This window comes from Phacochoerus africanus, chromosome 8, assembly GCF_016906955.1.
Source record: "Phacochoerus africanus isolate WHEZ1 chromosome 8, ROS_Pafr_v1, whole genome shotgun sequence".
NCBI lineage: Eukaryota > Metazoa > Chordata > Mammalia > Artiodactyla > Suidae > Phacochoerus > Phacochoerus africanus.
In genome coordinates, this window is record NC_062551.1 from 74819713 (window position 1) to 74832481 (window position 12769).

The 12769-nt window shown below is 46.0% G+C and overlaps 1 protein-coding gene across 4 annotated transcripts in view; it reads right to left on the reverse strand.

The window, feature by feature from the left end:
* The window catches only part of ZBTB17 (zinc finger and BTB domain containing 17), a 34832-nt gene extending 22957 nt beyond the window's left edge, over positions 1-11875 (reverse strand). For 2 of the 4 annotated variants that reach the window (XM_047792024.1, XM_047792023.1), the window contains exons 1-2: positions 11751-11875; positions 9272-9355 (exon numbers count right to left, since the gene is read on the reverse strand). Coding sequence is in view for 1 of the 4 variants with exons in the window: in XM_047792023.1 (XP_047647979.1) it covers positions 9272-9352 (81 nt within the window). In the remaining 3 variants the exon portion in view is untranslated. Of the gene's footprint in view, positions 1-9271; positions 9356-11750 lie in introns of those variants that run through there. The other 2 variants (XM_047792030.1, XM_047792028.1) reach the window with 2 other exon arrangements.
* Between the last annotated feature and the right edge of the window lie 894 nt (positions 11876-12769).

Consider the following 12769-nt stretch of genomic DNA (forward strand, 5'->3'; position numbering starts at 1 on the left):
TGGCAAAGTCACAGGATACAAAATTAATACACAGAAATCAACGGCATTTCTATATACTAACAATGAAAGATGAGAAAGAGAAATTAGGGAAGCAATCCCATTTACCATCACATCCGAAAGAATAAAATACCTAGGAGTAAACCTACCTAAAGAGACAAAAGACCTGTACTCTGAAAACTGTAAGACACTGATGAAAGAAATAAAAGATGACACAAATAGATGGAAAGACATACCATGCTGTTGGATTGGAAGAGTTAATATTATCAAAATGACTATACTACCCAAGGCAATCTACAGATTCAATGCAATCCTTATCAATTTACCAAGGACATTTTTCACAGAACTCGAACAAAATATTTTAAAGTTTATCTGGAAGCACAAAAAAACCAGAAAAGCCAAAGATATCCTGAAAAAGAAAAAGGGAGCTGGAGGAATCAGGCTCCCTGACTTAAGACTATACTACAAAGCAACAATCATCAAAACTGTATGGTACTGGCACAAAGACAGAAATATAGATCAGTGGAACAGGACAGAAAGCCCAGGAGTTCCCATTGTGGCTCAGTGGTTAACGAATCCAACTAGGAACCATGAGGTTGCAGGTTTGATCCCTGGCCTTGCTCAGTGGGTTAAGGATCCGGCGTTGCTGTGAGCTGTGGTGTAGGTTGCACATGCGGCTCGGATCCCTCATTGCTGTGGCTCTGGCATAGGCCAGTGGCTACGGCTCAGATTAGACTCCTAACCTGGGACCCTCCATATGCCATGGGTGTGGCCCTAGAAAAAGGCAAAAAGACAAAAAAAAAAAAAAAGCCCAGAATTAAACCCACACACCTACAGCCAACTAATCTATGACAAAGGAGCCAAGAATATACAATGCAGAAAAGACAGCCTGTTCAATAAGTGGTGTTGGGAAAACTGGACAGCCACATGGAAAAGAATGAAATTAGAACACTCCCTAACACCATACACAAAAATAAATGCAAAATGGATTAAAGACCTAGATATAAGACCAGACATTATAAAACTCTTAGAGGAAAACATAGGCCAAACACTCTCTGACATAAACGACAGCAACATCTTCTCAGATCCTCTTAGAGTAATGACAGTAAAAACAAAAATAAACAAATGGGACCTAATTAAACTTAAAAGTTTCTGCACAGCAAAGGAAACCCTAAACAAAACAAAAAGACAACCCATAGAATGGGAGAAAATCTTTGCAAATGAATCGACTGACAAGGGATTAATCTCCAAAATTTATAAACACCTTCTGCAGCTCAATACCAAAAAACCAAACAACTCTATCAAAAAATGGGCAGAAGATCTAAACAGATAATTCTCCAAAGAAGACCTACAGATGGCCAAAAAACACATGAAAAGATGTTCAACGTCACTCATGATTAGAGAAATGCAAATCAAAACCACTATGAGGTTCCACCTTACACCGGCCAGAATGGCCATCATCAAAAAGTCTACAAACAATAAGTGCTGGAGATGGTGTGAAGAAAAAGGAACCCTATTACACTCTTGGTGGGATTGCAAATTGGTGCAACCCCTGTGGAAAACAGTATGGAGATTCCTCAGAAAACTAAAAATAGAACTCCATTTGATCCAGCAATCCCACTCCTGGGCATCTATCCAGAGAAAACCATAACTCGAAAAGACACAGGTACTCCACTGTTCACTGCAGCACTATTTGCAATAGCCAAGACATGGAAACAACCTAAATGTCCATTGACAGAGGAGTGGATCAAGAAAATGTGGTGCATATACACAATGGAATATTACTCAGCCAGTAAAAGGAACGAAATACTGGTATTTTTAGCAACACGGGTGCACCTTGAAATTATCATGCTGAGTGAAGTCAGTCATACAATGAGACACCAACATCAAATGTTTTCACTGACATGTGGAATCTAAAAAAAGGACAGAATGAACTTCTTTGCAAAACAGATACTGACTCACAGACTTTGAAATACTTACGGTTTCCAAAGGAGACAGTTTGGGGGGTGGGGGAATGCGCTGGGGTTGTGGGATGGAAATCCTATAAAATTGGATTGTGATGATCATTGTACAACTATAAAAATAATAAATTCATTGAGTAATAAAAAATAAAAAATAAATTAAAAAATGAATCAAAGGACTGACAAATCAGTAAGGAATACTGACAGATCAAACAAATACAAGTGAAGGCTGGAATCCACAGAGCAAGCAAAGCTTTGAGGGTGGGCAGCGAGGGCATCTGCAAAACTCAGCAAGCTGGAGTTCTCCCCATCCCCCCAAGGCAGGAAGTCTCTTGGGAGGGCCTTCCAGAATAAAACTGGGCCGCAAAGGGTCAGATCTTAATGGAAAGAAGGCCACACAAAAAACAGCTCATATCATATCTTGGCACCAAAGAGAGCAGTGTAAAATCCCCCTGAGAATCCAAACCATTAGATGGCCTCAACTGGACCAGAGCCCAAATTCGCACACTATAAAAGATACAGTTCAGGGAGTTTTCCTGTGGCTCAGAGAGTTAAGGATATCGCATTGTCACTGCAGCCACTCAGGTTTCTGCTGTGGCACAGGTTTGATCCCTGGCCCAGGAATGTCCACATGCTGCAGGCATGGCCAAAAAAATTTAAAAAAATGAACTTATCTATGAAACAGAAAGAGACTCAGACATAGAGAACAAACTTGTGGTTGCCAAGTGGGAGGGGTGTTGGGGAAGGATGGATTGGGAGTTTGGGATTAGCAGATGCAAATTATTATATATAGAATGGACAAACAATGAGGTCCTGCTGTATAGCACAGGGAACTATATTCAGTATCCTGTGAGAAACCATAATGGAACAGAATGTGAAAAAGATGTGTATGTACATATATAACCGAATCACTCTGCTGTACAGCAGAAATTAACACATAATTGTAAATCAACTATACTTCAATAGAATAAATTTATTTTATTTATTTATTTATTTATTTATTGTCTTTTTGCCTTTTCTAGAGCCACTCCCGCAGCATATGGAGGTTCCCAGGCTAGGGGTCCAATTGGAGCTGTAGCCGCTGGCCTACACCAGAGCTACAGCAACACGGGATCCGAGCTGCATCTGTGACCTACACCACAGCTCACGGCAACGCCAGATCCTTAACCCACTGAGCAAGGCCAGGGATCAAACCTGCAACCTCATGGTTCCTAGTTGAATTCGTTAACCACTGAGCCACAATGGGAACTCCAATAGAATAAATTTAAAATAAATGAATAAATAAAAATAAAATAAAATTATAGAAAAGCAAAGGGCCAAAGTCTTACCAGATACCCAGAGTTGTTACATAAAAATTTAGAAACTAAGTCAGCGTGAGGCTGGCACGCAGACAGAGAACAGATAGTAAAGAGCCCAGAAATAAACCCCATACATTTGTGGACACTTGATGTATGATAATGGTTACTCTTGGCCATAGCCAAATGAAAGAGAGGTCTTTTTTTCAATATATAGTACTGGGACAATCTGATGTGCTTATTTTTAAAATGGAAAATAAATAAGCTCTTTATCTCACACCATATATAAAATTAACTATAAACAGATTAAAGACATTAACGTAAAAGGCAAAATCATAAGACGTTTGGAAGACAATATATGAGGGACTATCTTTATAAATGCAAAGTAGGAAGGAAGTTTTTTCTTTTCTTTTTTTTTTTTTAGGGCCGCACCAGCAGCATGTGGAGGTTCCCAGGTTAGGGGTTGAACAGGAGCTATAGCTGCCAGCCTACACCACAGCCACAGCAACACAGACTATGAGCAGCACCTGCGACCTACACCACAGCTCACGGCAACACCAGATCCTTAACCCACTGAGCGAGGCCAGGGACTGAACCTGCATCCTCATGGATACTAGTCAGATTTTGTTTCCACTGAGCCATAATGGGAACTCCAGGAAGGAAGTTCTTAAAAAAAAAAAATTGCCAACTATATATTGAAAAAAATTGATACATGACATTAAAATTAAGAATTTCTATTCATTAAAAAAAAAACAAACCCTAAAATGACAAGCCACAAACTGGAAGTGGGTGGTTACAACATATATGATGGATTAGTATCAAAACAAAAAACAAGGAGATCCCGTCATGGCTCGGCAGTTAACAAACCCGACTAGCACCCAAAAGGACTCGGGCTCGATCCCTGGCCTTGCTCAGTGGGTTAAGGATCCAGCATCGCCATGAGCTGTGGTGTAGGTTGAAGACTTGGTTCGGATCCTGAATTGCTGTGGCTCTGCTGTAGGCCACAGCTCCTACTGGACACCTAGCCTGGAAACTCCATGTGCCTCGGGTGCAGCCCTAAAAAGGAAAAAACTAACAAACAAACAGGGAAAAAGGTCTACATGTAATAAAAAAGACAAACAGGAGTTCCCACTGTGCAGCAGAAATGAATCTGACTAGTAATCATGAGGTTTCGGGTTTGATCCCTGGTCTCACTCAGTGGGTTAAGGATCTGGCATTGCCGTGAGCTGTGGTATAGGTCACAGACGTGGTTCGACTCGCATCCTGCATTGTGTGGCTGTGGTGAAGGCCAGCAGCTGTAGCTCAGATTTGACCCCCAGCCTGGGAACCTCCCTATGCCACAAGCAGCCCTAAAAAGCAAAAAAAAAAAAAAAAAAAAGACAAACAGTGCAATACAAAAGTGAACTAAGGCAGCTCCCACTGTGGTGCAACGGGATCAGCAGTGTCTATGGAGCACTAGGACGCAGGTTCGATCCCTAGCCAGGCACAGTGGGTTAAGGATCTAGCATTGCCACAGCTGTGGCATATGTCATAACTGCGGCTTGGGTCTACTCCCTGGCCCGGGAACTCCATATGCCACGAGGCAGCCAAAAAAAGAAAAAAGAACTAAAGATTTAAGCAGTTGTTTCATAGAAGCTGAAACCTGAATGATCAATTAGGTTCAACCCACTAAGATGGTCAACCCACTAATAAACATGAAAATGCAAATCAAAACCATGTGAAGTATCACAGAACTTCCATCAGATTAGTAAAAAATTTTAAATTTGATAATACCATTGTTTGGAGGATATGAAGCAAACAGAATTGTCAGCTGAAGTGTGAACTGGGGAAACCGCTTTGGAGCCAGTTTGGTATCATATGGTGAAAGTGAAGATGCAGACACCCTGTGATTCTGGGAAGTAGCCTGGAGAGGCTATAACCGGAGGCCCCAGGGGGGGTCACTGCAGCACTGTCTGTCTCAGCAAAACACTGGAAACGAAGCAAAGGTCCCCAACAATAGAAAGGATAAATAAATGCTCGTACAATGGAACACTATTCATCAGTGAAAATGAAATACACCTATACACAACACAGATCAAGAATCTATGTTAAGTAAGAAACTTAAATCATTGAAAACAAAGTGATTTGTGAAGCTCAAAAACAAACAAAATTAAACAATACATTGTTTAGCAATACAAACACATGTGGTAAAACTATAATGAAAAGCAAGAGAAGGATAAAAACCAAATTCAGTGCTCACTTGGGGCAGGAATGGGACAGGATACGGGGAGGGCCGCTCCAAAGGTAACAGTAACATTCAGTTTTATAAATTGGGTGACAGGTACAGGAGCCTTCCTTACAGTCTTATCTTTGATTCCACACATATTCTTTTGTATCTACTCAGTATTTAAGAAAACAATTTACAAAAGTACACAATGTTCCTTCTGACTTCAAACAATGAAGCATTAACCTGGACAGCTGACTGTACGGTAAACCAGGAAAGTCCCTGACAGGGGCCCTGGAGGCCCTGAGACTACAGAAAGGAGACGTGCTTCACCAACCTCGCTTCTGAGCTGGAGAGAGACAACTTCCCACTGGGCCCTGGAGCCTTCCATTCAGGACAGGAAAGTTACTGCCGAGACTACTCGCCCGTGCAGGAAGTGGTGCGGGTGGGGTAGGGAGAACAGGTTCTACTTGCCTGTTTAAGACCAGAAGCTGAACAGACTTCTGACGTGACAATGAACCCACCCAGCCTGTTTTCCGGCCTAGACCCTACTCTGGGCTGGAATCGGCACCTCTGCAGACTGCCGTTTAGACATGAGTGAACAACTCTCAATTCTAACCATGCCCTTTGCTTTCCCTCCCTTGAAGGTCAAGGCTCAACTCTCCAATTTACCACAAGCAGGTCTGAGTCTAAAAGCCCATGCCCTGGTTTTCTGTTTATCTGTGACCACACTACTGAGGTCAACCTTAACTGGCCCTTGGACTCTAGAGGTACTGATATCCACGAGGACCTTAGGAGTGCCAGACTCCGATGCCAGCACTCAGGCACATGCTGCACATCTGCAGCACATGCTGAAATCAGTTGGTGCTAAAATGCTTACTCTTTATGACTGCCAGCAAAAGAAGGAGAGTACGGTCTCCACAATATGCTTTGTGGGGGAGTTCCCTTTGTGGCTCAGTGGTTAAGGATCCCAACTAGGATACATGAGGTTGCGGGTTCGATCCCTGGCCTTGCTCAGTGGGTTAAGGATCTGGCGTTGCCATGAGCTGTGGTGTAGGCCGACAGCTGCGGCTCAGATCTGGCATTGCTGTGGCTATGGTGTAGCTCCAATTAGACCCCCTGGCCTGGGAACCTCTATATGGCTCAGGTGCGGCCCTAAAAAGCCAAAAAAAAAAAAAAAAAAGCTTTGTGGGCAAAATGTATTGGGAATTTTTCGTTTCCTCTAAGGCTGGGATCCCTCCCTTTTGTGGTGTCTGTCACCCTGCCAGACACCATGTCTGCCGACCTCCGTGTCGCCCACGCGGCACCATCCTTGGGGGAATTCCAGGACAGTAGAGAGTGGCCCACCTGGTCTTTTTTGGTGGCAAACTGTTAAACCTGAAGCCCTGCCCACAGAAGATGCCCCGAAACGGAGGGCTCAGTATATCTGCAACAAAATCAGGCCATTCAACTCTTAAAAATGACGGCCCTCATCTACACGTTCAGACGTGCGTTGGCGCGGAAGAGCCGCAAAGGACACACAGGTGCTGTTAGCAGTTATCTGGGAGGGGCCCACGTCAGGTGTGGGAGGGTGACTTACTCTCCGCAGCACTTTCTCTAGAACCTTCTGACTTCTGCACCTCGTGCATGTATCCCTATTTTTTTCTGCCTCCTGCATATTTTCTTTCCTGACCTTCTGAAGGGCCATCCTCTCCTAAGACACACACAATAATGCTAGTTACCAACTAAGGAATCAAGGACTTGGCTAAGCATTTTCTGGGTTACCTCATTAACAATTCCACCCAGTAAAGTTAGTGTGAGGCATCATTACCCCCAGGAAATGGAGGTGCAGAGAGATCAAGCACTTTGCCCAAAGGCACACGGCTAGTAAGTACAGAACCAAGGTGGTCCTCTCTTCCGGCAACAGCAAGCCAAACCCTCATCACGCTGGAGGACCTCCAGCCTGATCATCTATTCATCCAACAACATTTACTGAGCACCAGCTACGTGCCAGAAAATGACCCACATGGTGAGAATACCAGGAGAAACAAGACCTGTCCCTGATGCTGGCACCACAGGGAGACAGGCAAGGAGAGCCATGACCATCACAGGGGGGGAAGCACGAATTGTGAGACCAGTGCAAGATGCTAAGAAATCACAGGGAGGGGCTCCAAACTCAGCTGTGGTGGCAGAGGGCTGGGCAGGGCTGGCAAAAGGCTTCCCAGAAGCATCCGAGATTGAAGGACTTAAAAAGGCAGAGGGAATCCTTCCCTTCCCAATGGACCCCTCGGCACAATTCTATGAAGTAGATACTGTTACCCCTATTTTACAGATGAGGAAACTGAGGTGTAGCAATGAAGTAACTGGCCCTCAGGACAAAGAGCCACTAACCAGGGAAGAAGACATTCATACCTGACTCCAGAGTCTCTGCAGCCTCTATCCAAAGGGAGCTTTACGGTTACCAATCCAAAACATGTCATGTAGGAGTTCTCGTCGTGGCTCAGCAATTAACGAACCCGACTAGTATCCATGAAGATTCGGGTTCAATCCCTGGCCTTGTGCAGTGGGTTATGGATCCAGCGTGGTTGTGGCTGTGGCTCCAATTGGACCCCTAGCCTGGGAACCTCCATATGCTGTGGGTGTGGCCCTTAAAAAAAAAAAAAAAAAAGCCAAAACATGTCATGTACTCGAAGTCTTTACCCCCTCAGTAGAACCTTCCAACGACAGTCATCCTCTGGCCCTCTGTGCACCACATTTTTTTTTACTCTCATTTTTTTGGCCATCACATGCAGTAGCTTGATGTGACCAGGGACTGAACCCAGGCCGCAGAGGGGAAAGCACCAAATCCTAACCACTAGACCACCAGGGAACTCCCACACCACACCTTTCTGAACAGACTCTATGGTGTTTCTTTCACTGTATTATGATTATCTGTACGGCTAAGAGCTCCTTGCTCCTGGGATCCAGTCTCACTCACCTCCACATCCGCAGCCCCCATCACAGTGTTCGACATGTTTGCACAGAAAACACTGACTGCATAAACAAACCTGGACTCCTTGGGCCCAAGCAACACAAACGATCCAAGGCCAGAACAGCCTGCCTTGGGGAGCCAGGCCCCGCCCTCTTTCACCAACGCAGTGGACCTCCCCCCAGGCTGAGTCCAACCCCCAAGCCAGCAAGCCAGTCACACTGGGGAGAAAGCAGGTTCTCTCAGCTGGCTTTCCCTCCAGCATTGGAACAGTGGTGACTCCTTCTTTGGTTGTACACCAGATGTTTATGTTTGGGGACATGTTGTACACAAATATGTATTTTTAAACATTAGACCCTTAAAAGGAACGAGCATGTGCTCCCCACTCTGTCTTCCCCTTTCTGCCAGATGGAGTGTATATATGATGGCAGGAGCTAGAGCAGCCAGCTTAGTCCATGAAGATGGAAGCCTGGGAGAGCCACATGATCAATGGAACCCCGTTCCTGGATGACTTCACAGAACAGAGTGAGCTGCCCTAGAAGCTCGGGGCTGCCTACTTCCAAACTTAAGGGGCGAAGTAAACTTCTATTTCCTTCCAGCCGCTGTACTTTGGGATTGCTTTGTTAGCGCATTTTAGATTTTACTTAACTAAAACAAGGTGTGAACAATGCCCAGGGATCAACCTAGCCTGATCTTTGTTGGTAAAACGACAATATTACCAACCATCTCCCAACCAAATTAACTAGGATTTTGTCATTACTATTTTAAAGAAAAAGCTATCTTAAAAGGGTGATTTGAATCTCGCTGAGCCTAGAGAAGGACAAAATGACCTCCTGGTTTGTTTCACCTTTGAGTATTACAGACATACCTCAGATTTCCAAGTAGCCCAGGCTACTCTTTTCTGGCAGTTTAGCGTAAACTCCAGCTTGACTCTCCTCCTCCAGCTCATTACCTAAATTAAAGACCAAATGGAAAATCTGATGAGAACCTGAAGGGTACCTGCTCCCTAAGACATGCCCTTTCATTCATCCATCAAATAAAGGCAAATGCAGAGCACTGTGCAGAGCCTGGCACAAAGTAAGTGCTCAATAAATGTTAAATTGGATTGTTACTGCCTGATGCATGCCAGTCACTGTGCAAGACCTGGAACACAAAGATGAATGAAGCCCATCCCAATCCCTCCACTCAGGAAGGCCTGCTGACCGAAAGACATAACACAAGGTTGATAAGCAAAAGCAACGAGGCTGTGCCCAAGTATCATTATAGCATGGGCATTCCTCTGGCATGTCTCAGACACTGTGCTTCCCATTCCAGATCCTAACCCTAGTTGACGAATCCCTTCCCACGACTTTAGTGACCTTTGATGGATGACAACTGCTAGATCACCTCTGGACAGCTCCACTTGAATGTATTACAGACACCTACTTGTACCAATGTTCAAAACGAAATTTATCTTCTCTCCTCAAACCTGCTCCCCATCCTGTTCCCTGTCCCACTGAGCAGCTTCACCACCTACCAGTCAAAAACTTGGAGTCAGCCCTCACCCCACCCCCCCATCTCTAATACACTCATCTAAGTAATAAACAACTTGGTCAATTCTACCGCAAAAACAACTCTCTCCACCTTCTGCCTCTTTTCTAACACAAGGCCACTCTCATTTATCACCAGGATAGTTCTAGTCGCCTCTCAATTGGCCTCCAGGCCCACTCCCTTCAATATATTCTTCACATAGCTAGAGTGGATACATCTAAAATCAGATTCTTTTTTTTTTTTTTTTGCTTTTTAGGGCCACACTGGGGGCACATGGAAGTTCCCAGGCTAGCTAGGGGTCGAACTGGAGCCATAGCTGCTGGCCACAGCCACTTGGGATCCGAGCTGCATCTACAACCCACACCGCAGCTCATGGCAATACCAGATCCCTGACCCACTGAGCAAGGCCAGGGATCAAACCTGCAACCTCATGGATACTAGTTGGATTCGTTTGCACTTTGCCACAATGGGAACCCCTAATTCTTTTATTTATTTATTTATTTTTTTGCTGAACCCGTCGGATGTGGAAGTTCCCAGGCTAGGGACTGAACCCACACCACAGCAGCAACTCCAGCTGCTGCAGTGACAACACTGGATCCTTAACTCGCTGTGCCACAAGGGAACTCCTAAAATCAGATTCTTAAATGCCCTTCCATTAATCTTAAAATTTCAAGCCCACAGCTAGGTTTAAAAGGCCCCCTGGGAACAGACCACAGACTGCTTCTTTAGTCTTACCTTTTATCTCTGTCTCTAGGCAGAGAACTTAATTATCACAGTGCTCCCCTAGCTTGCTCACCAGTTCTATCTTCAACTTTCCTGCCTGCACTCCCCAAGCATTCTTCGGGTCTCGGCTTCCTGGGGGCAGAAACCTCCCTGGATTCACCTAGACTGAGAGAGGTGCCTCCTCTACTCAATGTTTCCAAAGCAAGAACGTCTCTGCTTTTCTTCCGTTGTATTAGAATTGCCTACGCATCTCTGTGTCACCCACATGAGCCTCTGAGCTCTGGGGGATGATGGTGATCTGAAAAATAACGGCCACGAACACATGGAGCATTTGCTTTGTGCCAGGAAGCGGTCTCAGCACTTTATACCTATTACCTCATTTAATCTTTATAAGCATTTTAGAAGGCAGAGCTTACTCTCATCTCTGCTTTAAAGATGAGAAAACCGAGGCGGAGAGCAAGAAACTACCGTGTCCCAGGACAGTTGGCAAGCACAGAGTTAGTATTCAAACCCCAGGTGCCGGGCTCCACAGTTAACTTTTTAACCACGACTCGAGACTAGATCACTTGCTCTAGCCTCACAACCACCGTCAGGAGAACGAATGAATGAATGAAATAATCTTGTGAGGGGCAGTGGCGGCCTCCTGCTCAGCCAGCTCCTCCTAGGCCCTTGTGCCCTTCCGCCCCGCCTGCCAAAGTGAGCTGCCCCCACACCCCATCACCTCGCGGCAGAACGCCCACCCGCCGCGGCGCGCGGGGTCAAGGGGCGGTGACAGCCGAGCGGCGGGGGCGGAGATGCTACCAGCTGGGGTGTCACCTAGCCTAAAGGCAACTCGCGCTCCCTTCTCCGGGACTGAGGGTCCAGTACGCCTGCCCATTCCCTGCCCGTCTGCCAGGCTCGCCCCCACCCCCCCCCGCCCATGTGCCCTGCACCATCCTGCCCTGCGGGGTCTCCTCAGTCCAGATTCCCTTCCCAGTCCACTTTCCTCCCCTCCCCCCACACAACCGTACCCAGCGTCCTGTCGCGCCCCAACCTCCGCCGCCTCCACCCGACTCCTGAGACTCCCCCGGCCCCGGGTGCTTGCTGACCCTCACCTGCCATGTCCCGGACCCCACCACAGAGGGAGGTGCATCACGGCCGCGAGAAGGCCGGGGACGGCACTCCAGAGCAGACAAAGGGCGCCGCCATGTTAGAGTCGGGCGGAACCGACCTCGCTGGCTTCCCGGCTGCAACTTCCGGCGCATGCGCAGCGGCCACGCTAGCCGAAGCTCGCAGGCAGCGCAGGCGCGTAGTTATCCAGAAGTTCTGTAATACAGTACTTCGGGGCTTAGAATTGTCCTTATTGTAACCCTTCTTTGGCTTGCTATTCCAAGTATAACAGTAACAGCTTCTATGTGTTCAGCGATTATTGTGTGGCTGGCACTGTGTTAAGCGCCTTGCGTGCATTACCTCGTTAAATCCTCTTACCAGCATAGGATTTTTTTCTCCCCCTTTTGAACAAGGGAAAACGGGGTCTTAGGGTGAGATGCGCCCGTCCTTCCGCATCTTTCAAGTGGTGGAGCAGAGATGTGAACCTAGTTGTGGCATCAAAGCCGAAGAACCCCGATTATATTTTTCTACTTCTGAGCCAGCAGCCAACCCCGATTATATTTTTCTACTTTTGAGCCCCTTCCCTATCTAGAGGTGGTCCAGGATTAGCCTGGGGGTGAAGAAGGGTGCCAGGAAACAAAAGTTTGCCTGCGGACTTGACCAGCCCCTCTGCGGCCTGTTTCCAACTTTTCAGCACCTCCAGGCCTTTGACAGTTCTAACAGTTCCTGGGCTTTCTCCTTTCTTCACTTCTGATCCTATTTATTTTTCATGATCTATAATTTTTTTTCAGCATAGCTGGTTTACAGTGTTCTGTCAACTTTCTGCTGTACAGCATGGTGACCCGATTACACATACAGGTAGATTCTTTTTTCTCACATGATCATACTCCATCACAAGTGACCCGACATAGTTCCCAGTACAATACAGCAAGTGAGCCATAATTTTGACAACACTCTTGCCACATCCTAAACTCATTTTTGCCCTCTTGTCTTTTTGTCACATGGATTTGGTAAGAGTTTCAGC